Here is a 27,950-nt window from a genome sequence, read left to right as displayed (position 1 = left end):
CAAAATTCTGGCAATTCTTTTGTTCTTGTACATTCGTATTGGTAAAAGGGAAACTCGTTATGCCTTAGAGGACACAGAGGAGCCTTCTCAGCTTGGGCCTCTCTGTACAAAGCATGACTTTACGGAGTAGCTACCTCCAGGAGATTTGTTCCTCATCTTGCGTGAGTGCCAATTCCACAGACTCGGACTTTAGCTGTACAGGACAATTTGGTTTTGTTTCTAAGCAACAGATACATTAGACGGTGGCAGTTCAAAGCTGTGAGCGTGCAACGTTTGATGGAATTAGACTCCAAGGCTTTTTAGGAAGTGATCATTTTAAGGTTCGCTGATATCAATAAACTCTTTCTCTGGGGGAGGACCACCTCGGTACCAGCTGCAAGTGCCATCACTTCTCTTGATACAGGCATAATGCTTGGCCTGGTGCCCGTATAGCTTTCTTTCTATCAGCCAGTCTGTCCAGAGGCACTCATTTGGTGTGGTGATTGAACAGGGCACCATGTAGCAGGTAGTAATCTAAATGCAAAATAGTACATTAATTCAGTATATTGCAGGTTTCTTTAAAACGGTAGCTATTCGCAAATAATCTAAAATGTATGGTGTAAAAGAGAACAGTTCCCATCAGTGAAAACGGCTGCTGCCTGTAAGGTGGGCTCCACCACTAGACCATTAGTGTTTCGTTCTATACTTACTTTGCAGCCGCAGCCCATTTGATATCTCTGATTAAGGCTCTTCTTTTGAGACAAGGATAAATCATCCCATGGTTCAATGTAGTTGCATAAATGGATGAGGACTTTACCATCACTTAAAATTTGGCCTACAGCATGGAAAATAAGAAAAATAAGGCAAGCAAATAAAACTGTTTTCTAAATACTGAAATATATTGCAAGAATATCTGAAGTTTTTAACAAATTGCACCAGATTAGTCATACTTCACATTTTTTTCAATTAACGTAATTATAACTGAGAGAATTATTCTGCTGATTGCAAGCTGAGTAAATGTTAAAGATTTAAGAAGGATATTTTTCAAAAGATGCTGATAATCTGCAACAAGGGATGGATGCAAATGCAGTAGTATGTTAAACTAGATTTCAGGGCTCTACAGAAAAATCTCTAATTACCTAGAACCCCAAATCTGCATAGACGTAGGCATGTGTTGTCTCATGAAACATGTTTGCATTCCTGGGAAAATCAGTACTGTTGGTTTCAAACAAATAAAAACGGCATACTTCCTATTTACTAATTGCATAGTTACTGACTTTGAAACCGCTTTAAGATCTTCAGATGAAGGACAGAAAACATGTAAGATCACAGTATAATTACAGCTTTACACAACTGGTACATTTCATTGTGCTTGTATTATTTAGATAGTACATAAATATATTACTTTTTTTAACAAGGGCTGGCATATTTTTGCAAAGTCAATCTAAGCAGTTACTTCTGGTTTTACAGGTACATTAGTTTTGTTATATTTTACCTGTCAAAAGATACTGTTTTTTGTTGTTAGCTTCTAGTTTCACTCCACAGAGTGACGAATCAAAAGGGGTATAGACATACTGGACATCCTTGAGCTTTTCAAATCCTTTAAACATCTGAAAATTATCGGAAACAGAAAGTCAGTAGTGCAAAACAAACACGAAAATACAGTTGCAAACAACAGCTGAAAGAAATATGTGGTGCATCTCCTTAAAAAAGGCTCTAAAGTCTGAACTTACATGAGAAAATACCAACAATTAGACCCCTTCTCTACACTAAATGAAATGTGACCATTTTTTTTAGAAGGAAATTAGGTCTTCATTTTTTTAAATTATAGGTTTTTAAATCTGCTTTTTCAGTGTTTTTAATGGATCTTTAAAGCTTTCACTTCAATTTATATTCTACTAGCATCTTCCTTTTAATGCAGACAGCACTCATCTCAAACAAGGTGCTGCAGCGTTGTAAGATGCAAAAATTTCTCAATATATCAATATGGGAAATTTTATCTTGGTCAGCGTAATGGTATCTTCAGGGACATGCAATATGCTAAGAAACGGAGCACTGTTGTTGTATTTGGTCATTAAAGCAAGCTGCTTTTCCCCATCCAGAATTTTGCCCAATGCGACCTTCTCAAATAGCTGTTGGAAAATGGGATCCAGCGCTTGGAATTCAGAGGCTGCAGCACCAAAATGGATAGGTTCAGGATGAAAGCCTAGGCAGTGTTCAGACGGGCTGCTCCTTAACTCGCATTTCCAACTACGAAAATAATCCTTGAAGTAAGCCGTTAAAAGATGAAAAAAATTTAGTTGTGTCCAAATGTGAGAAGGAACCATAAGATGCTAATCCACCTCGGGATGCCTGTCATCACCTAATATGACATAACCGAGACCCCACCGCGTCGGGGGCCCTGCTTGGTGACATCATGCTGTGTGTTGACAGCTGTGGACGATCGCAAGGCTCCCGGCTCCCGAGGGCAGGCTCTCCCCGTTGCAGCTGGCATCACTGGAAAATGCGCTCGTGTTACTCAAGTTCCCTCAGGAGATTTAAATAGTACAGGGCCCTAGAAAATGCACTGTAATATGTTGATTTTTCTGAAGCCTTCTCTATGGAATAACAAAAAGCCAAAGTTGTTGTCGTTGGGCTTCTGATCCGAAAATATTAGATGTGAATTTGAAATACTTGGTAGAAAAAACAAATGCACCAAACCAAAGCAAAACAAAAACCAAACCAGTATCCTGTACAAAGCAGCAGTGAAAGTAATAGAAAACATATATAATGATGACGAAAATGTGTCTCATTTCATTCGATAAAAGCGGCCTGGTACGTCAGCCCCCTAGAAAAGTTCTCAGAAGGACGGCCAGAGGAGGCGGCAGGAGCAGGCTGCAGGTGTGTTGCGGAGAATCTGCCTGCTTGAGAATCTAACCCAGCGCTTCAGTCGGAGCCGTTTGGTTCCTGCCACGTTGGAAACTGAATCCCCAGCTTCTGCTACCCTTAAATCTGCCTTATTCAGGGTGTGGGTAGTAGCCACAGGTGTCTAGTACATAGTAACTAAGTGAACTATGCCGCTATCCCCTGATTTGAGTGCTCTCCACGTTCAGAAACCTTTGACTGGGCTACAACGTATAGGAGGGTACAACTTTTCTTTTAATACCTCATCACTTGATCTAAATCAACTTAAGAGGCATTATGCAGACAACACAAATGGATTCAGCTATAAAAAAAGAGATAAATATCCATAGCAACTTATAATGGAGATCTAGTTAATACTTAAATGTGTTTGTTTTGTTGGGGCTTTTTTGTTTGGCTGGTTGGCGTTTTTTGAAATTACAGCTCTGGCCTATCTCTGGTTTTGACCTAGATATTTGTTAAAGCATTTCTTAAGATTTTAACATTCCATTTAATTCAGTAAATCATATTTGATCTTCTCAATCATATTCTCTCATCTCCTAAAAGTGTGGACTTTCTCTCTAAAGGGATAAGGTGGCTTGATTCGATGCCGCACTGTGGTATGGTCCGTTTACATTTGAGGTTCTGGGAGGACTTTATGGAGGTAGGAAAAAAGGGTGAGGGACTGGGAGAGTCGAGAGATGTGAGCCTGACACTAAAGTCTATACTGATACTGTCCCTGTCCTTCTGAGGTATATAACCGAGACCAGTACACGGCTATTGCTTTAAGATTTTAGAATACTTTTTTTAAGACTACCTGTATTACTTTCAGTGTCTCAGGCATGTTCCTGTTATAATAATTACATTCTTCTATCTTTTTTTTCTCTAAGCCTTTTCAACTATATCATGGCTTATTTTCTTACCTTTATGTAGTGACTAATATCTAGCTTTAAAACTGCATGCATCATTGTAAAGTGTAGATATTGCTGTGTTTAGCTGAAATACCTCCTCTTATACCCACGGTGAGGGGACCCCACCCACTTGCAAAAGAAGTCTAATTCTTTCAGTGGGTTTCCATCCATGCAGCCTGTGTGGAAAGTACTTAGCAATTTTGCTTATACTAGTTTAATTTGGTAAAATGTGTTGATTTCATGTATGACAGTAATATCTTGGGCCTTACTTTACTGCTCTATTAATATAAGACAAAGTGTCACAAAAGCTAATGGCACTGCTTTAATATTTAGGTGGCTCCTCAGAATAAGTATGATGACCAAGTCAATAACAACAATATTATGAAGACAAATATTCAGTTGCATATAAATCACGTATTTTCTTCTCTCTTTAGTATAATGCTGTAAATATGGCAATAAAAGAAAATAACACTAATTGAAAAAAAATGTATGGCTTCTTAACATGCCAACCCATATACATAAAATGAATAAAAGCCCATCATTATTCTTTTTTATATTTCTGAAAATGAATAGCAAAATCGTATTTAATAGTTCTATCCAAAAATACCAATGTTTTAATGCTAAGCCTAATGCACTGGATTTAAAATAACAGAAATATCATTTTTGTGAGAGGAGTAGCATAAACCAGTCACATTAATGTTACATGTCAAGCAGCCCAGAGAGTAATATAGAAGAGAAACAGCAGCATTTTGCTGAAGGTACAGTTGCAGTAAAATGTGACCTCTGTAGGTTCTGTGTTTCCTTTCCAAGAGGGGAGAAGAATTCCCGAGGGAAGTGCGAATATGTGTGTGGCTTAAAAAGTATTCACCAAAACTAATACTGATAATCATGTTTAGCTTGATAGATCCTACAGCTCAAAAGAGATGATTAGAGAGTCTGTTCTTACTTTCATGTTATGTAAAGCGAATTCTTAGCCTATCCCCCCAGTCCCGTAAATGGCTTTGCAAAGGCTGAGCCAGGAGCACGGGATCGGTGCCGGCTGGCATTAGGAGGACTGTTCTGTTCATCGTAACTGCAGGTCATCAAATTTACGATACGAGAAAGCGGTCTGTAAGCACTCAAGAGAAGAAAGACTGTCATAGTGAAAAGGGAATATTCGACCATTTGACATACGCTGTTGATTTAGATTCTTTTAAATGTTATAATCAGAGGGAAAAGGTAAGAAATAGTGTTATGAAATTATTGCTCTGGTCAATGACGTTGATAGTTATTCAGGAAACGGAGATACACAAATGAGGTCACTGACCTGCGAGGCTCACAGTTTGCAGGTCGCTGACGAGCTACTTCTGTGATGTTAGGAGCCAGTCTGTGAATTGTCCCGCTCCATGAGGTGGCCAAATCTGGCCGATTGTATACAGCATTATATTATTTTAATTGATTATTTTACACTTACCAAATGTTTACATGGTGACCTGTTTAAAAATCCTCGCTCTCTTTACTTTTGTAACTTGATGCGGACTTTACAGTGTTATCCATAACACTTTTCTATTAAACTTGTGTTAACTTAAAAGTAGAGTATTTCTCAGTAATTTTTCAGTATACCCAGTCCTGTTTAATTTTTACTCGTATACCAGCTGTGAATTATATGCTTAGTATACAACAGGTTACATCACGCTGTGACAGTTCCCGTACGATTTACCAGGCGCGGGCAAAGGTGCCTTTATGGATTTATTTCAGCACCAGACTGAATTTACTAGCGATCCCACCAAAGATTTGCAGTTTGCAGAAGCTCCTGTTTGCTCGCCCACTCTGTATTGTGGAGGTTTCAAACAAAAATCCTTTTATTGGGTTTGTTGGAGACACTGAGCAGGGAGCGGGTCCCAACGCAGCCGAGCAGCCTGCGTGCCAGGGCGGGAGCCTCCGCTCCTACCTCTTCTTAACTCTGTTCTGGCCAGAAGGAAGAATTTGAAGGGCGGGACTCTTATGACCCATATTTATTCTTTAGTCTAACTTTTATGTAATGATGTAGAGCATCTTTTATTAGAAAATAACTCTCTCTAGTTTGTCCAGTCCTAGCTGACTTGCCTTCTGAAGCTTAGTGCAATTAAATAACGATCTCTTACTGATGCCTGAGTTTTGAATAGGCCTCCACTTAGGAAAATTTGGGAGAAACTCCAAAGCAGCTCCAATATATGAAGGTATTTCAGAGATTTCAGTGTGCCGTTACTGAGGAATGGGATTAGAGACTGAAAATAGTACCACAGACTAGACTTGTCATTCTTCTTTTTTGTGCTGAAGTATACTTCACGATTTGCATTTCTGTAAGGTTACTCAAGTGTAGCAGGGTAGCAACAGAAAATTAAAGTGCTAATGGAAGAAAAGAGAATTGCTCTGGTATTTATATACTTGTTCCTGTAAAGAAACATTTGAAAATATCCTTAATAGTTAACAAGACAGAAAGTGGCAGATGGTGAAGAGTTTTGGGGTTTGTTTTAGCAAGGTAAGAAGAATTGGCTTGTTCAAATTGCTATAAAACCTTAACAGGAGTCATGTGTGATAACCACGCTTGTGCATATTTTGAGATATTCTTGTTTACCATACATCTTTCTTAGTAAAACTCCTGTGAGGTGATCTACTGATACAATTTGAAGGACTGAATTTTTTTTAAAGCATGTAGCAGTTCACAACAATCTACTTAAGCGTTCCCAGTAAATGTAATAATACAAATTAATACAAATAATACAAAATAATATTATCTGAAAAAATGAGTGATAAAACCACCTAGAAAACTTAAAACAAACAAACCAAACAAATCAACCAAACAAAAAAACCCCACCAACGCACACTAATACATTTTAATTGAAAGAGACTACCTATTTTTTGTGTATTCCAGAAACAGGTAGATCATGATCTTTTTTTTATCAGTCAGAGTTTGATGATGACTTGAATGGGATCAAGATATGTCTTCTTAAAGTACTTCAATGAATATGTCTCCTTACTGGAGCTGAACAAATAATGTAAAAGTCCTGTGCGATTGATTCTGAATGGCTGTATTTTTGGGTGCTCCAACTTTGCGTTTGCTTTCCTAGCAACATTCATACAAATGGAGTTTTGTTTATATGAATATCAGGGGAGGACTCCTGTTTCTGCAAATATCCCTATTCACTTATGAACAAAGCTCCTTGCTATTTCAGCTGGAAATGCTTTCCTCTGTTTATAAAGTTTGCATCATCTAGTCAGAGCGTTGCAATACCGTCATGCAACATAGCTGATCAAGTATCCACCAGAAACAGCAAATGTGTTGAATACCATTCGTAGATCGGAGTACATTTTCATAGTCTTCATAAAGCAATTGTGAATAACAAAAATTGACATCAAAATATAGTTTAGCAAGTAACTCATGAATGTCAGAATAGCTTTCTTTTTTGTTCCCTTTTTTTTTTATCCCTACTTTGATTTATTCTGTGTAGTTCACCTAGGGCTAACCGTGGAGGCAACTGGAGCCTGTTCCAGCTTACAGCATTTAGGGCTAAATTGTAGTCATACACATAGGTTATCAGCATTGAACTTCAAAATAGCTAAGTGATTCCATGTACCTTTATTTGTTTGATTTCATACCGGATCATTTTGTGGGTATCAAGAGGATCATCACTGGCAGGAACCACCTTTTCACTGGATATTTTTGCTCGAATCACTGTAATAGAGAAAAATATTTAAATGCCAATAAGCATATGCCTAATTTTAGAAGCAATAGCAAAAATTATATTGATAGATTTTAGCATTGTTTTTACACTTTAGCTAGAAGTAGATTTTAAGGCTTGTTACTAAAAGAACACTAGATTGAGTTAACTCCTGAAAATAAAAATAAGTGGGCTGCCTATGATATAAATCTAAATTTCTGTGAATCTGGAAATCTGAATTAAGTTACCACTCCGTTTTGACAAAAACTGTCTATCAAAATCTTTGAAAGACTTGAATCTCACAAAATTTTATAAAACATCCATCGTTATAATCAGTGAGCAAAGGAAAGGGACACTTCTGTTGATGACAGAATTGTTGACCAATTACGTAGACTTGAAGTTCACACTCTGATAGACCGTGCCAGACAGGATTAAAGCACCCGTTTTATGCATGAGAGCAGAAGACAAGAACAGCATGGTCTTCATTCACTTTTCTGAGACTAGAGATTTTAGCATTTTTCTTAACATAACACATCATAACAGTTAACCTGTGTAAATTAATTACTCCCTCTTTTGACACATTTTATTTATTTCCTATTCTTTAAACAAGGAAAATATGAGTTTTTATGAAAGAAGAAACGGTTTGTTTTCCTATCTGTTTGTTTTAGGCATCTCTTTTCTGTAGACTGTTTAAAATATACCAGGACTATTAGGCACAGAGAATAACAGGCTTCTAAGAATACGGTATATGGCCAAAATTTCTCTGGGGACTTCTACCCCCCAGAAGTATTGAGAGTCCTAGTTTTGCTTGGTTCTGGATGGCCACTATTGCAGCTCCTCTGCAGATGTAACACTTGTTAGAACAAACAATCTGTATCGGCATGGAGAGGGAGCAAAGGCTGGAGTACGTCCGATTCGCAATTGGGCAGAGACGGATCTGTGCAAGGACATCTGCATTTTTTGATGGGAACGATGGGATTTGTCTCTCTGTCACAGGTATGCTGCTTGATGCAGGCAGGATAGAGACTAGAAAGTATTCTTCAGCATGAGGGCAACTCTCAGACACCTTTTTTATTTTGTTTTTAATTTTCATGACGAAAGGAACCTTTCTATCAAAATTAGTATGAAACAGGCATGATGTTTCACAGAATAAGTTAGGTTGGAAGGAGCCTCTGGAGGTCTAGTCCAACCCCTTGCTGAACTTGACTCCGGAGGCTGAGGGCTGTGGGCAGCTGAGTTTGGAGTATCTCTGAGGATGGAGATTCTGCAGCCTCCCTCAGCCCCTGTTCCAGGGTTTGACCACTCTTACAGTGAAATCCTCATACTTCCTGGTCACTAAAAAAAAAAAAAATCAAGCTGATGCAGAGGAGAATCTTTTGGCATCAAAATCATGCTTTTCCCCCAAAAAAGGATTTATTTGAGAAACTGACCTCTAACTGTCCTATCTAGAGAAAAGGAACAAGAAACCCAGATTGTAATTTTCCATACAGCCAAATAGAGGTCAGTCCCATCTAACAACGGGCAATTCTCATTTCCTCACTTATTAGCAGAGCAAACTAGATGTAATAATCAACATGCTGCAGATGCCTCCAGCTTCAAAGCTTGAGTCCTCTATCTTTTGGCACAATGTTCCCTCCTCCCATGCCATTTAAACTCTTTTAAAGGAGCATTTTCGACTTTTGGGTTGGATTGGAAGGGAAGAGTTCTTTTAAGTAGGAACAGCAAATTCCTCATTTCAAATGGTAAGTGGCAGCATCTCTTTAATCATCTGCAGATGTGTTATGTTCCCACAAATTAACAGTACTTCTTAAGTGCTTTGATCTAATTCCAGATTAAAAGTGTTGTGGATTGTGTGTACTATACTGCTGGAAAGGTCGAATTAGAATCATGTTGTTTTGTTTTGCGTTGCTTTCCTTTGCATCATTACTTCCTAAAAAAAGGTTTTCTCATTAAAGAGTTTGTTCAGTACAGAAGGGAAGGGGTCGGACAACAGTTAGGAGCTAGCTCCGTTATTTTCTTAATACCACAACATGGTTTATGTGCAGGAAATCTTTTGCTGCCTACTCAATGCAAACATTTGTAGGATAATTAAAACTACTTTTCCCCTTGTGTTTAATGTTGAAGTTTTACTAATTTTCATATTTCTATTAAATTCTGCTTGTTAGCATCTGAGAGGAACATTACAGATGACCAATGGTAGCTCAGAGGGTCTCCATGGAGTTACGTAAGGCTGAAAGTAAAACATGCTGGGGTTTGTCATTAGGAGATCTTTTTCTGGGTGTGTAGATGAAAATGAAAACTATTTTTATGTCATGCGTGTTTCATTCATTTGTTTGTTTAAGAGAAAGCTTCCAGATGGCGAAAGAAGAGCAAACTGAGATCTCTTTTTTAATGACAAGAAAGTTTTATTGTTACAGGATGTCTAAGTCTGTAGTTACTTGGGTTTTTACCTTCCTATTCTCCTGAAAACAGATTCAAATGCACACAGATCTTCTTGGGCCTTTTAATCCTTCTTGTTTTTCTTTTTTCTGCGCTTTAATATTTTTTTTCAATCAGTGTCGTCTAGCTGTCTCCTGAAACCTCTTATTCATGTGGTTGCTTCTGTTTTTAACCACAAGCGCTTCCTGATTTAGCATTCCCGGGCCTAGCCATCTCCCTCTTCACTCGTGGTTCAGAGGGTGGTTATAACTTAGGATTCCTCCTACTCTGCACTTCTTTGCAAGAAATGGTTTCAAGCATACCATGGCTGGCTTGGCTTCTCCTCTCTTTGGCTGAGAACAACCTCTGCTTGTTTAGTGTAATAATGTCATTTTATCTGTCAGACAGTTATTGGTTCCTTATGGGGAATTTGCATATGTGAAATACATATGCGTTGCCTTCAGATTCTAATGCCAACAATTCAGTCTGCCTCAAATTCATTCTGCTTTAGAATACACAATGTTTTTCAAAAGACGCTCTCTCTAATATTTCAACAGTAGAATGTGACATTTCTGTGGAACTCATCTTTTGTAACTCATGGTGCTTTTATGAAATTTAACCTTTTATCCCCACTTTGTAGCTGAAGGTTGTCCAGGTGACTGAACCGAAAGGGAGTGAACGCGATGGAGGCCGGGCAGGGGGTCAGGCGGAGCCCCCGAACAGAAAGCCCGCTGGCTCCCAGGGTTACGCCGGGTCCGTGGTGCCGAGCTGCGGCCGCGCTGAGCAGCTGCTGCTTGGGTGACTGGTGCCAGCCCGTGCTGCCGTTGCAGGGGGACAGCGTTCTGTTCGGTCAAGGAGCCTGGCCAGTGCGCGTCCGTTATTAGAAATGCCTTAATATTTTGATTCCTTCTTTCCTGAATACCAAACATCTCCCAACCATTTCTCCGTCAACAAAAGGTAATTTTAAAGCGGGTAAAGGACAGAACTTACTTAGTATAACATCAGATATATTTGTGTTTATACAGTAAGGAGAAAAGTGTTGGGTTTTATACAATACAAAAGTGTTTGTATACAATAAGGGTAGAAAGTTAGGCATTAACCGCATCTTTCCCAAACCCGTGTGGTTTCTCTCTGAAATCCACTACAGTAATTATCTACCTGTTCCTAAACTGTACCATCACCTTGTGTAGGAGAGATTTTTATGATCATGAGCAAATACTTATTCTAGGGGCTTTTTTTAAAGGCATTCACTGCCATTACACTAATTTTGCCACACTACGGTGACATACGCAATGAAATATGACCATCTTTTTTACAGAAGAGGAGACGCAAAGAATTGAGCAGTGTACTGAAGGCCCCATACCAAGTCAGAGATATAGATGGAATCAGAATAAAGTAAATCCTTGCGCTTTGTCCACTAAAATTCATGTTCCCTAAAAGTAGTGTCTCTTTAGACTCTGAGTTAATTCTAAGGCATTAACAAAGGGAAAACTGTTTAGTGAAGAATTACTCTCATTGTTACAAGTTAGTATTATTACATAATGTATTCTTTATGATACTCTTTTATATAGGATTATTGTACTTGTACAAGTTTTGAGATGATGCTGTTTAGCCTTTTTCCTTAACCTGTTGATCACAGTCCTGTTATTTGAAGACAGGCAACTTTACTCAATAAAAGTAATCAACTTTATTACTCCTTCAAACAGGAAAACAAATTGGAGTTTACTCTCCAGATTAACTTTATTATCCTAAGAAATCGGAGGTAAGGGAGAAGACAAAACAAGATGAATAAATGAGAACTTTTTCCCCAGAATCTGCTAAATATCAGTGACTATATAATGAAAAATACTTTCATAGGAAAATATTTAAGATACTAGTGGACATAAGAACAAGAAATCATAATTGCTTATGTGCATTCTTATTTTAAATATAGAAGCCTAAAGCCAAATAAAATAGCAATATTTCTATTTTTATTTATAAGAAGAGTAGAAATTTTAAAGATGGACAGATAGGGAGGCAGACACTTGGAGCTTTGAAAATCTTTTCTGTCATCTGTTTGGACTCTAAAAACACTCAAGCTACATCCTAACAAAGTTGTCAAGTGTGTTAAGATCACAGTACTATGAGAAATACAGACTACTATTAAACTGTTGTTTTACTTAAGTTGCGTTTAGTTCAGTAGTTTTGTTTCTGGGGTATGATTTCTATCAGAAGAAAAACATTTCACTGTCTTCTAGAATTAAGAGAGTTATAGATTATTATCATGATGGATGCATCCAGTTGGAAATATTAGCTGCACTGGAGTTTTCATTGTACCAGTGATCAACTGATGTAATACCTACAATTCTTACATGAATATATTTTTGCTTAGGGAGCTGCAGCTTACAGCAAAACTCCATAGTTAATGAGCTCCAGCCCTTCAGCAATAGGTAGCTTAAGCAATGGAAGGGTGAGGTTGTCTCGACTGGGATGCCTTAGCTGCTTTTTGTAAAAATCAGGGCTGAATCCTGTCCCTTAGCCATGCAATAGGTTCTGAGGTCTGTGGACAAAGAAGTGTGGTTCTGCGTGCAGAGGAAGCCGTGTTACTGGGACTGTGCCAGCCATTTGTGTTCCTGGTTTGCCCTGGGATTTATCTCCTTTTATGCAAATTTTAGAAACGGTGTCTCCATCATTGACACTGCACCAAAACCAGGCAGCTACCTAAACTGCAAATCCAAGTCTCTGATTTCTTCTCCATCCTTTCCGCTGAATGTTCTTGCTGCTTGGGGTAGGTTAGCCCTCATTAAGACAATAGGAGCAGTGAGTCCTGACGTGTCCAGATCATTAGATCTCTTCTTAAGATTTGGGATCAGAACTAGGAGTAGCAACATCCTTCAGATAGGCATCTTGAGGAATAACCTCTGTTTCAGTTGTAGCCTCCAGTTCACTTCACTTCAGACTAAGTTTACGGACGCTGGCATAGCTATGTGAATAGAAATTTAATCTTCATCACTTTTAAGCAGCCTTTCTCTCAAGAAATCAGGAAACTTTATTTCATATCATGCAAGTTTATAATCAGGATCAGCTTTGCTACAAAAACTTGAAATGAGACTTAAAAAACTGTGTTGACAGGAAAAGAAAGGTGTAAGTTACTAAAAAGTTATAAACAAGGTTGTGATAATGACTCATGCAGCTCTTTTTCTTCTTATATTTTATTGCCTCAGTTAAGCCCTTTCATGTAATTACCTAAAATATGAGGAGTGATTTTTGAGCAATTATTTCTACCTGTCTCTTTAATGTCTGACGCTTCAATCAAGCTGTTGCCAGATGCTATTGCTCTTGTAAGGACACGGAGTAAGTGGCACAAGGAGAGGGATCTAAATAAAAGTGTATTGTTGTTATGTGGATGGGTGGAGGATGGCATCCCAAATATTTGTGGGAACAGATAGAAGAAAGCATCCAAATGTGCAAAAATAGAAAACAAAAGTGTTTTTCTGAAATTACGTATCAGTCAGAGTATGGAGTATGAAATAAAGCAGAACTATGGACACATAATACGTATGTACATAATTTCCAAGGGCCCTATATTCAAATGAACCTTTATATATAAAAATATGTCCTTTCACCAAAATGAAAACATTCACGTACACAACATGCAGCTGTTTCTGCTCACTCTTCTACTAGAAAATTATTTAAAATTTCTATCTATCTATCAGAACTTTTTTGTCCTCTTTGGGGTGCAGTAGCTTAAACTTGCTACATGACTGTCTCCGGTTCCTGGAGGATCACGCCCCGCATATGGGTCAAGGGGAAACACCACAGTGAGAACTGCGGGAGCCCCAACCAGGGACCTTGAGTTTATTCAAAATTTGATGTTTCAATTCAAAAATTCTTCTTGTCCAAAAGTCTTGTTGTTTTGTTTGGTTGGTTTTTTTCTGGGGTGGGGGTGATCTTTTTTAAATCAAAAGCCTATATATAGACTCTTTTTTCACAAAAGAGATTAATGAGAGGGATTTGCTCTTCTGGATTTTGCCTCATTGCAAACACTTTTGTGAGATCCAACGCTATTTTATACATGCAAAGGAAGTAAATACCACTACGACAGAAACTGCAGTTATTCAGTTGCCTCTGTTCTGTGCATTAGCAGTTCTGCTGTTCTGATCATAGGCTACTGAAAACATGGTTGGAATATGACAGTGGCTCTACTGCGTCTCGGGTTTATACGCTCACTGAAACCCTTCATCAAAAGAACATTCAGGAGAAGAGAATCCAAGTTGTTTGTTTGAAGCTGTAAAGGTCAAGTTTCTAGGTCCAGCTATCTAAAATAATTGCATAGTAAACCAGGAAACAACTAAAATGAATCTGGGCTTTGCAGGCCATAGAGGGTTGTTATGCAAAATGGCTTTTTCTTTCCTGTGATGATATGCTCGTGTTACTTCCAGGCCTGTACTTTTTCCTCCATTCTGAGATCTCCGTTCTTCGTTCTGAATAGTGGAGAGGGGAAGGGCTTCTCATGAAACATTTGTAAAACTATATGTATACTCTTTTGTATTTATGATCTTTTTGTAACCCTCACTATGAAATGGGGGTTATCAAAATAGGTTACTTAGTTGGTTGTATCGGAATAGAAATTCATAGTAAATCCTCAGTTTTCCTGGTGGTAATTCTTACCGGTGCTAATACTACTTTACACCATCTGATAAAGATATGCCTGTCTGTTTTTAAGAATGTAGACTCCTCGTTTAAGTTAACTATAACAGGCTTTCTTGATTTTATATGCCTTTATTTATTTTGCGGTATCATAAAGGAAACTTCCAGAATTGATGCATTAACTAATCAATGACATAATACTGATGACTTTCATCTGAATATTGGGATAAACTACTTTGAAATAACTAGAGACTGCAGTACAGTGTTGGTAGTCCCACAGGTTACATTACAGCCAGAAAAAAACTAAGCCAAGAGTTGTCTGTTAACAAACATTTGCACCCAAAGGATAGGTGATTATCTTCAGTGTTTACCTATAGGATTAAGAAAGAAAGTGTTTTATTAACACCCTGTCACTCTTCCTCTATTAGTGATCAGCACAATCCAGGACCACCCCCTCCTTGTAGTATACAAGGGCTAAAACACTTCGTATTCTGTAGCAGGAGAATGGGGGCAAATCTGGTAATGAGATTTTCAGCAGTGCCCGTCTTCAGATTTGCGGGCGAGTTAATTTAGTGGATTCAGTATGAGACTGGGGAGGAGCGGAAGCTTGAAATCCCAGAAGGGACTGTAACTCATTCCTCCTTATAACCAACAAGCTGCTCCAGGTGGAACGTCTATGGTCAGAGTAGTCTGCCCAGCATACACAACTGCAGGTCAGATTTGCCTCCAGTTTAAGTCAGGCCTCGATCTGTAACTGGCCGAGAATTTAAATGCGAACGACGAGAAAGCAAACTAACTAAAAGTTTGCGAGCAGAACTAGCCTCATCTACCGTATTCACCTAAACTCAAGTTATGGTAAAATAGTGCTAGGAGTCCAAGATAAAGTCCAAAGATAGGGTATAGACACACTATTTCTTTTACTTTCTTTGTGTCTAGATGCCATAGATACTATACCCAGTATATTACGGTCCAGGCTTACAAACTCTTGGTCTCTCGAAGAAGAATACTGGCAAGCAAATGCTGGCAATGCTATCAAATGCTATCTGGCAATGCTATCAAAGCTGCCAGAGGAACCCAAGAACACGGTCTTGAATACTTGGATTCCATGAGTACAGAGATATGACTAAAAAAAAAATTATTCTTTAGATTGGAAACTAGAAATTTGATATGCTTAACTTTTCTTGCAGAGAGGGAAAAGAGTCAGCAGGCAAGGAGAATAATCTTAACCTCAAAAAGGAAGAGGAATCTGCACAGAATATGTCACAACAGACAAAATTAATGAACCCACTTTAAAGCAATACTGCACAGGATAGAAAAGATAGAACAGATAGCTTGGATAGAATTCTAAATAAAATAGTGTGTATTGGCCACTGATTTATATTGCTTACAAAACCTCCAAAATGTACGAGAGGTTGTAAAAGTCTTACTCCATACTTTAGAGCAACTGTCCCGTCTGTACAGTATTACCACTTTCCCTACGCAGCTCTGCCTCATATTTTTAACTAAATATGCTGAATTGTTCAGTTTTATAACTGACTTGCCACATTTGCTTATTGTCAAGCTTTGAGTTTCACCAATTAAGAAAGCAAATTAACTTGCTTAAATATGCATGTAATATGTATTCATATATCTGTATATGGAAAAGATTAATTTCTCAAAATATGTATGAAAGGAAGAAAGAAGTATTAGCAATCCAAAAGGAGCATCGTAACTTTTAAACTCACAGGTATTGCTAATGCTGCCAAAAGAAGGCAATTTGTCCAAAAGAAGGCAAAAGTTATTGACTGATTGACATTAAAATAATACTTTAAAATGAGTAATTAAATACCTGACGTGTAGCTTCACATACACTCTGATATTTTTAAAGCAGGTTATTTTAGAGACTTAAAAATAATTTTTAGGAGAATGAAGATTTTTATTTTCTTACATTTGCGTTTCAGTATTTGATGTGCGTGAGTTAGCTTCCAAAAGAATTGGCAGTAATGCCGTCTCAGTTATTTGAAATCCCTGAAAAAGAGAGGTGTGAAATACAGTAGATGTGTCTGTACTGTATACAGGTACTTGAGCATTCACGTGCTATGCACTTAGTAATGGAAGATATTATTGTGGTATTATATCAATGGTATCCATTGATATGGTAAGTAGTTGTGGAAATCTTTGCGTGTGCTACGTATGTCGCTTGGAGCAGGGATCACGTCTGCTGCGTTTTAATGAAACAAAGTCATGAGTAATCCTATCAAGCGCCAGTACCATGAGAATAATGTTATGGCTTAATAAGTTGCCCTTAACCTGAAATGTTTAAGGCCTTTTCAAAGCAAGTCCCTTAACAGCAAATATTCTCATTTCTCTGTTCATGCTGAAGGATTTGCCAACTATAGTCTCATAAAAATGTCATTTTTTTTTATCCTGTTCCCATTTATAATTTTCTTCATTTGTCTCTGCTCTGAGTCCAAAAAAAGGCTCTGCTAGTGCTGTAACTCCATTTCACAGATTTTGAGTTGAGATGATCTGTACTGCATGCAAAAAGGTCTGTACTCCATGTTTTCAAAAACTACGCTGCTTTTTACTGCTTCAGTTATTTGGTTTTCAACTTGGAGGGGTGTAGATCCTTATCTTTATGTACGACGAGTAACCTGAGTTGAACTCAGAGGCAACTTGCACTTTTGGAAACGGACTCAAATGTATCTGTGATCTTTCAGAATCTGGTTGGTACGAGTTTACTGGAACACTGAAAGGGCTTCATCTTCTGTTCATTATTGTACTAATTTTTAACTTCTTTAAAGAAGAATTTGGAATCCATGTGGTTTAGGTTCCGTACTTTTAATGCAAAATATCTGTGCTTCATTCTGTTCTTCTATGTTTTATCTCTATATATTTTTATGGTTTACAATGGCCATAATTCTTTCTATGTCAAGCACTTCCAGTCAGCTACAGACCACTTCTGCCATGGGTGTCCAAATGCTTTACCATCAATTGGTTTTGTTGTGGGGGTTTTTTAATCAAAATTTGCTGGCCGCCTCTGAAAAACAGTTTCATAGTATTCATATATTTTTTTTCTTCTTATACAGAAGACTCTAGGTCTTGCAGGGGGCAGGGGAGGAGATTGGAAGTTGAGTCTAGGTACTGAATGAAAACCGATGCATTTTGTCAAAATGGTTTGCGTAGCGTTCGTGGGAGATCAGAGATGACTCCTAGATTGCCCCAGGGGTGCTGCCAAATTATTGACGATAACACCAGTTAGGTGATGAGATAGATAGAACAATACGCTGCTTTGGGACTAAATCTGGCAAATCTTTGCGAGGGCTGATGTTGTCACAGCCATACAGTGCAGGTGTTCCACACAGCTTTTGCTTTTGATGCTTACAACGTAAAGGAATCTGCAACTATTCTTTTGCAGTGTTGAATTCTGAATTACTATGCAAGCTTTTAATTGTTCCAGACTTCAGTAGAGAGATAGATGGTTACTTCGGGATATCTGCTGAGATGCTAGATCATCCGTATTCTTTTGGGAGTGGAAGACTAACATTAAACCCTATACTTTCTTTTCTCTTTTAAGAACCAAGCGAGGTGCTACTGAATGGTCTTTAAGCAGCTGAAAAAGAAGAAATGTTTAGCAAACAGCTCATCTATCAATTTATCTTTCAACAAGACAGATCAGAAAACAGCGGTTTCATTTCCAAACTGTAACGCAACTCATGCTTGAAGCTGTTGTGCTAGTTCAATTCTAGATATAAACAGAATGCAGCAGCAGCAAATCTGGCCCAATACTGAGTGAATCTGAAAAAATCTTTTCCCCTGTGTTTGCAGGATGGATTTCTTAACTGTAAGTCTACATGGTTACTATTGACTCTTCCTCCACAACTCCTAGACCCAAAGTCAAGGAATCTTTAGTTCAAAAGAAGTTTATGCTAGTTAGGATATAAAGACAATTTTATGTTTCCTGCTTTGTATTTTAGTTTTCTGATATTCCATCGATGAATGCATATAGCCATCTGTAAAATAACTAAATCAGCGGCACAGTAATTACCTGAACCGCTTTCTGAAATCACAAGAAAGAAAAATTGTGGAACTTAGGGGACTATTTGGACACAAGTGTTTTGGATCTGTAACCACAGAGCTTGTTGGAGAACGTGACCGTAACAATAGCAGGCTTTTTTCCTTTACTCTATGGAAAGCAGTGTGTGGAAGAGCACTGCCTAGTCTTGGCGCTGCTTCCCGTTCCGTGAGAAGGTACGTGTGGTGAGATAACAATCATATCTGTAACTGACAAATCAAATCCTTACGGTAAAGTTTTATCACTTGGGCTAAAAGAACTCCACGGCAATTTTTGAAGGGGAGGATTAATTTAAAGTACGCATTAGGCCAGACCTAAATTCTACTAACCCAACACTAAACAGAAAACAAGGAGAAAAAGAAGGATAGACCTATGTATTGCGCATTGAAGGGAAGGGTCACAAATACATTTGAAAAGGTTTAATACGTTACTCAGTATGGGTCCCTCTACCCAATTAATATAGCCACTGTGCAAATGTTTTAGTTACACCAGACAGCGGTGAAACACCTTTCTTTTCTAGATGATAAATTAGGATATTTCATTGTTCACTGTTATTCATGGTGTTTTTATTCAGAAAAATCACTGCATTCCAAAAACTCACCATCTTGAAAAAGCCATGAATACTTCTGAAGTCGATGAAGCAGATACCCAGGATTATTTTATCACCATTTCATGTGGATATTAATTTGCACTGTATTATTTTTCAATAGAAATCCTTTGCAGAATTTGGTTACTCTTTTGTGTTTTGTTAACACAAAACTGTGCTAGTCTGCATCCAAAATGCATTTCCATTTGAGGCTTTCAAAATGTAGGAGGCCTAGATTTAAGCTCATTAGGACTCTCAGGTAGGTCAGGATTTTGTGAATCTCTGTGTGTTTTTGGCTCGGGATGCAAAAATTCCTTGTGTTGAAGGCAGGACCCGATCGGGTTTGGCTTCCTTGTTAAACCAGAAGATTATGTGGTTTTATTTTTTTTTAATTAGAAGAATACATTCAATTTATGAGAGTGAGGTTTTAAATCTAGTTTCTATAAACTTTCAAATAGAAGAGGTGAGTGTATTTTCAGCAGACGTGTGGTATTCTTTTAACTTAAATATTACCTAAAAAATAGCATGATTTCCTAATGTTGTTCAAGGTCAGTTTTATTTTTCTGCACTGTTTTCACAGCTGCTACTCATGTTACCAGAAATATTTCTCTCTACTTCACAAGCCTCAAATACCACATCATTTGACTAGTAATCAACATCTGCCTAATTTCAGCTGAAGAATAACACTCTCTTTATACTCTAAAGTCTGTAGAACAACATACATAATGTTATTGTAGATTTCCATTCATAGCTGCGTGCCCCTTCCTCCGTGCGGAAGAAACCCCACGTTACTGAGATACTTTTTAATGAGAAAGTTAGGGATTAAAGTTGGTAGATTAATAGGATTAAGAGTTTGGCAGCCTTTCATGTGCTGTGTTTTATATTATTTAATCTTTGTTTCTAAGCTTGCATTTTGTTTTCCGCACAGTCTGTGTAGAAAGTTGTTTGTGAAATCATGGCATTTTAGTTTCTTAGCACTGTAATGCGTGCTTTTAAATAAAAGTAACACAGTTCCTGAATTTTCTTATCCTGCATTTATAACATACTCAGCAATGAATCGATGTTACTGAGTTACTTCTAAATCAGGCACCTAGCATAATTCTGAGATTTCATTTCACTACACAATACCCAGCTCTGGTTTTTTCACTAAAGCTAAATTATTTTACAGTTGTCAGCTGCGTTCTAATGGACAGGAGCGTTGTGCTCGGTGGATTTGGCTCCTTAAAAGGCTGTCCTGTTGTTCCATTTCGTGATGCCACCTCATTTTACAGCTACAACTTCTAAGCTGTCGGGAACGCTGCCATGAAAAAGTTCAGCGAGCAAAGGAAAGGAGAGTGACTGCATTTTTCCAGACTGAGCCCCATTTTCATGCTTAAATGGCAGGGTTCTGAAGAACAGTAATTTACAGAAGATCGGAAATTATTTCTGAGAGTTGCATGATATTGGCAATGCAACTGAAGTCTTGAATTCAGAACTGAAAAGTAAGGTAGGAAACTAACTAGACGTGGAATTTTGCAGTAGGTTCTTCAAATGTTTGCTTCTGTCTTAAAACCTCAAGTAGATGTAGGGTTATTTGTAGATCTTATTCTGTTAATAATTCCTACCCCCAAACAGGAAATTCAGTCTTTATCCTAGGAAGCTGTTTCACTAACATTTTGTTAAATGTTATCTGCAAACGGAAGGACTCAAACTGCTGTTCCCATAGCAGCACCCCAACAATTCACTGAACGTGAATATGGAAGTGCTTTATTGAGCACTCAGCAAAGACAGGTTCAAATACGTGTAGGCGTTAACAGCACCGCATCTCTGCAGTCAGTGCAGTCATTTTTTGTATTTTTGAAAGCATTTAAAAGTCTCAGGCTACGATGCCAAGAAATGTATGTACTGCAATTGTAACTTAATTGTAATACGCAGGCATTTGTACCAGAGATGGGCCTTTGCAGGGTTGCATGTATTTTTTCTGCGTTAAGAGCTCCACTCTAAGTGCATCAGTAGCTACTTTAAATTAAGTAACTTCCTAGGATTTGTGTTGTCTAGGGTTTTTTACATTTTATTTGAAAATACTATTAATGTGTATAAAAGTATGCACAACAGACACATAAGAAAAATCACTGTGTAATTCTTTTGTACTTACAGAAGTAAAGAAACCTGTCCCCTTTTGTATAACTGGCTTCGGCAGGACATCGTACAGCCAAATAGGTGAAAGGTGGTTTTGGCATTTATATCATTTGTGCGTCTTTTGAAATGTGAGTTAAGGGTAAAATGTCTGTTTCTCAATAATTTTTGTTAATGAACTCAGTATTAGTCACATAACAAAAAGTGGATATGGGGAAGGGTATGACTGCTAATGATTCCTGCATGCCAACATTGTTTTCTGAACACCTGTGGGGCTCTGTTGAGCGTAGGACTGGAACTCAGCTTTTCTCAGCCGCTTGCTGAGGACACGAGGGTAAAAGAATTACCTCATTTTCAGCACCTCTGCATTAAACCTACCAAACATGAATAACAGTACTTTTGAGATTAGTATAGTTTCTAGCTGGTTTTAAGATGATTCATTGGTTAATATAATTAGGGTTCTGAAAATACTGTTCTGGCAGCATGCTCTTTCAATGGCACTAATACAGTCTCGCAACTTCTTTTTCATAATAATTCTTGCAAGAAACATGCTCAGGTGCTGTGCTTTTCCTGTTCTTTGAGAGCAAACTAGAACACCAAAAGTCCAGTACATTATTTCTATAATTGAACTCACAACTCTTGGAGTAGAAACTCAGCTTTCATTTCTCTGTGGGACCCCTGAGAAATGGTAGCTGCATAATCCTTTCCAGTCAGTGAGAAGTTACTCTAGAAATATACCTATGCATATTGTCTCTGATTTCCACTCTAGAGGAGGGACGTCGCTATGAAGCAGTAAGATCTGCCTCCATCTGGCAGGCCAATAATACAAATGCAGATCGTACGCCAAGTACTATAATCTTTCCCTGCTGTGGAGGAGAAGTCTAAAAGAGGGTAGGCATCTCCAAGACGTAAGGTGTGTGACCCCAGGTCTGGCAGTGAGGTGTCTGCAGGCATGGGCGGTGACCCAGGGTGCTGCCAGGGTCTGCCAACAGCCCTCTACAGTGAGGCCGTCTTCCCCATTCCCTCGAGCAACGGCTTCAGGAGTTGGGATTTTTTACGGGACTCTGTTGAAACCCTCCCAGAAGACCAAGGTCTGTTGCATCCCTGTCTTTGATGGTCTTTCGTTACGTGGTACGGCTATTGCTGTTTGTATGAACGCCGTACTGCCGAGCACGTGGAGATTAATTACACGGCTGCTTAGTTGTGTGTCAAACTGCGATTTGTCAAACACACACAAACTGTGTCAAGGTGCTCATCAACCTGAACATGCAGGTAGCCACTATCTGCATAATCACGCTGCTCACAGCAAGTAGACTCCGTGAGATTAAGAATATGGTGAATGCATACAACGTAAAATAGTAAGAATAAAATATAAAGTCTACTTTAATTTCACTGTTCACCTTTTCTCCCCTAACTTGGAAGAAGTACGTCTACATTTCTAATACATTTTCCAATGCTGATTCTTCCCATCAGGCAAAGTTGCTTCCCACTCTAATAATGTACAAATTAATCCATTCCAGTACAAAACTAGATACTATATTGCAGAGAGGCAAAATCATGGGACACTGAGCCATGAAAGTTTTAATTTGAAATTCAATAATAAAGAAATAGCGTATTGTAATTTTATCCCAGAGGAGCTGACTTTGAAAACTTAATTCTGGTGTATTTAAATAAAATGTTTACTGTTATTTTTAAATGTGATTAAAATTTAATATATCATCTGGCACATCTTTACAATGCCTGATCTCAGTGATCTTATGAGATTTTAACAGGCTGACAATGCTGCCAAGCTCCAGCTGTAAAGCTTCCATCACATTTCGAACTGTGCCACTCTTCTCCAAAGCTATAGAACTATTCGCTGAAGCTATATTATATATTTATTTGTACTCAAGATCTGTTAGTCATTTCTGTTGGAGTGTGGTGCCCAATATTCACTAAAAATACCGTTTTCGATACATGTTTAAGGAAAACCACAAGACAGTTTAAATCAGAAAGAATACATCTAACTTTAAAGGTAGGGTACTGGTGTTACATAGCTAAGAAATGCGAAGTATTTACATATTTCTCCTACTGTCCAAAAAATAACCTTGCTTATGCCTCAGGGAGAAAAACCAGCATAAATTAAAAGTGACAAGATTTCAGAAAGGAATCAGTCCCCTCCACATGTACCATTTCTCCCTGCAGGTTGTCTAATTTGATGTGAACATTGGTTTAGGATTGAGTCCAGGAAGACTGAAGTCAGTGGCAAAAGGGAAATCTGTTATCTTGACGCTATCTGATAAACTCAATTGCATCCACGGTTCCCTCCAAAAAAGCCATTATCGGAGGAATTTTTGTGTATTGGCTTGAAGCTATGGTGCCTTGCTACTGAACCGGGAATGTTAAACAGCACATCCTCATGACATTGCGTTTCTCCTGGATTCTTCCGGGGCGGGGGGCCAGCACTGATAACTAGCAGTGCAGTGCATGAAACTGCTCGTTAATAAACCTCCCGTCTCCGTTTCTGTGAAAGTCCTCTCGAGAAGTACAGCTGTCTGCTGGGGTTGGAAGGCATTCAGCACATGAGGAGGGCCTCAGCACCATTTAGAAGAACACAAAAGGAAAGTTTCTCCCTTGGTTAATAAAAGGTGTGTCTCTTCGTGGTGCTAGGCACTTGCTACAAATGAAGATTTACCTCTCTTTGACGTGAAATTTAAGACTACTGAGAAGTTCATGAAAACTGCTCCAAGTTGTACAAAATCACACTCTCTTAAGGCTAAGCGGGGAGAGTGACAAACCCAAGGTCAGAGAAATGGCACGGCACTCATGATTTGCTACCCGTCGTTACCGTTCTTCCTGCGGTGTACAACCATGTAACCTGCAGGGCTCTTCACTCATTCCTTATTTTAGTTTTAGCCAGCACCTTGCAGGACCAGAAGCTCTCTCTTACTCTAGGTCTGTCAGAAAGCCTCTTATTTCTATCATGTTACTCAGGTTGTGTGGTAGCTGTGGGTATTTAGAAAAAAAAAGCCACAAAAGCCTCCTGACAGTAGAAGACAAAGTGTCAGAGCACTAATCATGTGAACAAAAGTAAAAGTGAAAAGAGCTTGTCCCAGACTTAATTAATTTCTCTGCTTGTTTTTTTCTTGGGTATCTCATGTAAGCGCTAAGGTTTCTGAGGGGCTTCACACATTCAGTTAGTGGCTCAGGTAATGTCTATTGATTCAACCCCCTCCACCTCCATTTTCACTCCACCCAAATCACAAGTGATCCTAAAGGAAATTAAAAATGTTACAGATATGCAGTGAAACTGAGCAATAATGCAGTAACTGAAGTACATATAGTGGTTGGTAGCTCTACGAGCAGGACTGAGACTTTGTCTCAGTTTTTACTTTACTGTGGAATTTAGAGGCATGGCATGGTTTCTTTTTTAAAAAAAGATGTGCTAGGGTTCTATTCTGCGAGGAGATACTTGACTGTGTTTGTGGGCACAGAGATGGGTGAACTTAAAAATAACTGAAAAATTTTGAATGGTCTCAGGACATAGCTGGATTAGCACTCTACTCCCATAGACCTTGGCAGCTGAAGAGCTGTCCCTTTCTTTGTTTAGCGGTATTTTGGAAGTGTGAAAGTGTTGAAATTGAAGTACAGATCTTCAATTTAATCTTCTTATCTTAAAAAAATAAATCTTTAAGCATGGTGATATTAACAGGAGAGGTTTGAGGTATGCTACTGCATGGGATGCCGAAGAGCGTGGCCTGGGTTTCCCAGCCCCTCCGAAGGTGGCCCTAAGGTGGCCCTCAGGACACAGGAGTGGCTTCCGACCCGCTTTGCTTCCAGCAGAGTGGAGCTGCAGAGGCGCAGCCCGGGGGGTGCCGTGGCCAGGGCTGCCGGGGGATGGTGCCGTGGCCAGGGCTCCCTGGAGATGATGCCGTGGCCAGGGCTCCCTGGGGATGATGCCGTGGCCAGGGCTCCCGGGGGATGGTGCTGTGGCCAGGGCTCCCGGGGGATGGTGCTGTGGCCAGGGCTCCCGGGGGATGATGCCGTGGCCAGGGCTGCCGGGGGATGGTGCCGTGGCCAGGGCTGCCGGGGGATGGTGCCGTGGCCAGGGCTCCCTGGAGATGATGCCGTGGCCAGGGCTGCCGGGGGATGGTGCCGTGGCCAGGGCTCCCGGGGGATGGTGCCGTGGCCAGGGCTCCCTGGAGATGATGCTGTGGCCAGGGCTCCCAGGGGATGATGCCGTGGCCAGGGCTCCCGGGGGATGGTGCCGTGGCCAGGGCTCCCGGGGGATGGTGCCGTGGCCAGGGCTCCCGGGGGATGGTGCCGTGGCCAGGGCTCCCGGGGGATGGTGCCGTGGCCAGGGCTCCCGGGGGATGGTGCCGTGGCCAGGGCTCCCGGGGGATGGTGCCGTGGCCAGGGCTGCTGGGGGATGGTGCCGTGGCCAGGGCTCCCTGGGGATGATGCCGTGGCCAGGGCTCCCGGGGGATGGTGCCGTGGCCAGGGCTCCAGCGTGCGGCCCCTTCCCCGGGGCAGCCCGGCCCGCAGCCTGTGGCCGGGCAGCGGGTGAGAGAACAGCCTGCGGGCTGCAGGGCTGGAGGAGCTGCCTTTGCCAGCCGGGTGAGTGGAGTTTTCTCTTGCACGGGGCAGACGGCTCTGCTGGTCTTCCACAGCTCCTTTACAGTAATTTTGCTCTGCTTATGCAAGATACTCTGGCCAAAGCAAATCAAATAATTCATCCGCAAATGCTTAGACCAGGTTTTATGTGTACTTATATGCAAATGCAAATATAAAAATATGTGTCCACATAATTATGAATTAATATCTACATCTCTGTCATTTTATAATATATAGAAATGCTCTTTTAAACTGATAAATATTAAACAAAGGGATCCTTGATGTGAACATTCTTTAGTCAAAAGGTACAGTTTACTTAAATAGGAATATTTCTATGAGTGAGAGCTTGAGCATCAAGTCCAAATATAAAGTAGTTTTATTTTACAATTTTCGGTATTTAGATATAAATAAAAAGTAGCATATAGCTACCATTTGTAAAATGTATCTAGGAACGGAATAAATCTTAATACATATCACAAGAATGGCCGGAATGGTTTCCCTAAGGAGGATGGCTCATAATGAGTATTTTGAGTTTCCTCCATGCTGTGAAATTGTTCATTTCGGAAAATCTCTACATTAAGCCTGTTGAAAAACTGTCACTTTCTTATGCACAGGAACGCAGCAGACTAATACAGTTAAATGTATACCGATATTGTCAAGCTCCTGGTAGCACAACTTCTCTTTTCTTGCACCCCTTAAACAACCCCAAGTTTGTAATGCCTGGTGTAGGTAACTTAATGAAAAAGATTGCGCAGCACGAGCAGATTAAAAACCAATTTAGCTGATGGCCACAAACAGAGCTTAGAGTTTGTCATGGCTACAAAGATTTTCTGTCAGGGTATAAAAGCAATGAATCAGTATGCAGAAGGTATTGCCTGCCCCATAGAGATGCTAATTTGGTGACACTTTGGAAACTCATGTTCTACATTTACTGTTCACACTAGATGGAAGCTAACCAGCCTTAGCTTGAGCTAATGAAATCAAAAGACGGCAAAATGTCACATTTTCTTATCCCCATGCAGCCTAATTTTGAGATCTTTAGTTTCTTTCTGGAAGTGGTTTGACAACCACAGTGCTGATTGAATATCATGAAACACAATTGTCCTAAAGACTGGGAAGCTGTATTTATACAGAACTGCTGTAGCCAGTTCATCTGCAGAAAAGGAAGGGCCTGTCAGTTTCCTGCTCAAGTATTTTTGGAAAATGACAAAAAATCCCAACAACCAATTAAAGAAATTGTAGCATAGCAGAACAGAGATCAAGTGTTTCAACGTGTTATCACTGGGGACTTTTAATTTGGTTTATTTTTTCTTTCCCCCCCCCCTGAAATGCTATAAAAAATATCTGTATGCATGGTTTACACACAGCAGGCATATTTAGATAGAACATTCTACTACAGATGCTGTTAACAGCAGCCATTTGAAAGTTCAGGTATACCTCCCTGCTTACTCTAAGTTAGGACCTAATGTAGAAGCTGTTCCTATTTAAAAAAAAAAAAAAGGCACTAAGTAATACAGCAATTTCAACCATTTGTAACCACAAAATATTCTGGAAAACCGAGAAAAGCGGAACAGCTGCTAGGGTTTTTTTTTCCAGAGCCCTCTCTGTGAAAGGGGTCTCTGCAGTCATTTTGTTTCGAAGTCCTTGGAGAGACTAAGCCACCTGGCGAAGCCCGCTCCTCTGCCGCCGCACAGAGCCCCGCTTGGCCGACGGAGGAGCTCCCGTGGGTCCCCACCCTCGGCGCTGGCAGCGCGTAGCCGTTGGGACTCACCGAGAGCCGCGTCGCAGATGAGCTGCTGCGGGTGAGCGGGGGCACAGCTGCACGCCTCCGCCAGCTCCGGCGTCCGGCGGGTCAGAAGCAGAAGCGCTGAAAACAGCAAGGTACTGAGTGCAGGACTCATGTTGCCTTAGCACAGCTAATCGGTCAGCCAGGAGGAAACGCTTTCTTACTGTTGGCTTTATGTCTAAACTTCCTACTAGCTCTCTGATTTCCTCTGCGCGCAGTTCGATTTCAGCAGGCTTGGACGGTTTAGGAAAGCCCTCTAATGCTCGCTCTGAGTATAGCCTGATGTTAACTGCCTTCTGATTTCCCTGACATGGGACCC

At 39.8% G+C, this 27,950-nt stretch overlaps 2 protein-coding genes across 9 annotated transcripts in view; one reads left to right on the top strand and one right to left on the bottom strand.

Annotated features, from left to right (window-relative positions):
• Positions 1 to 27,950, top strand: part of SYN2 (synapsin II) — a 225,419-nt gene that overhangs the window by 132,094 nt on the left and 65,375 nt on the right. The window lies entirely within an intron of this gene.
• On the bottom strand, positions 181 to 27,878 carry TIMP4 (TIMP metallopeptidase inhibitor 4). The gene is made up of 5 exons (XM_072876260.1): positions 27,617 to 27,878; positions 7,367 to 7,464; positions 1,475 to 1,589; positions 690 to 814; positions 181 to 513 (listed from the first exon to the last, which is right to left on the bottom strand). Exons 1-5 carry the CDS (start codon positions 27,744 to 27,746, stop codon positions 316 to 318), a joined length of 666 nt encoding a protein of 221 aa, XP_072732361.1. The 5' UTR covers positions 27,747 to 27,878; the 3' UTR covers positions 181 to 315.

Source organism: Ciconia boyciana, chromosome 11 (genome assembly GCF_034638445.1).
Source record: "Ciconia boyciana chromosome 11, ASM3463844v1, whole genome shotgun sequence".
Taxonomy (NCBI): Eukaryota; Metazoa; Chordata; class Aves; order Ciconiiformes; family Ciconiidae; genus Ciconia; species Ciconia boyciana.
Note: the sequence above shows the minus strand (reverse complement) of the source record. Positions and strands in the feature narration are given on the sequence as shown.

Coding starts and splice junctions, on each gene's coding strand:
- TIMP4 (XM_072876260.1), bottom strand. CDS start 27,746: ATGAGTCCTGCACTCAGTACCTTGCTGTTTTCAGCGCTTCTGCTTCTG. Junction 7,465..27,616: donor CATCTGCGACGCGGCTCTCG/GTGAGTCCCAAC, acceptor TCTCTATTACAG/TGATTCGAGCAAAAATATCC. Junction 1,590..7,366: donor ATGAAATCAAACAAATAAAG/GTACATGGAATC, acceptor GATAATTTTCAG/ATGTTTAAAGGATTTGAAAA.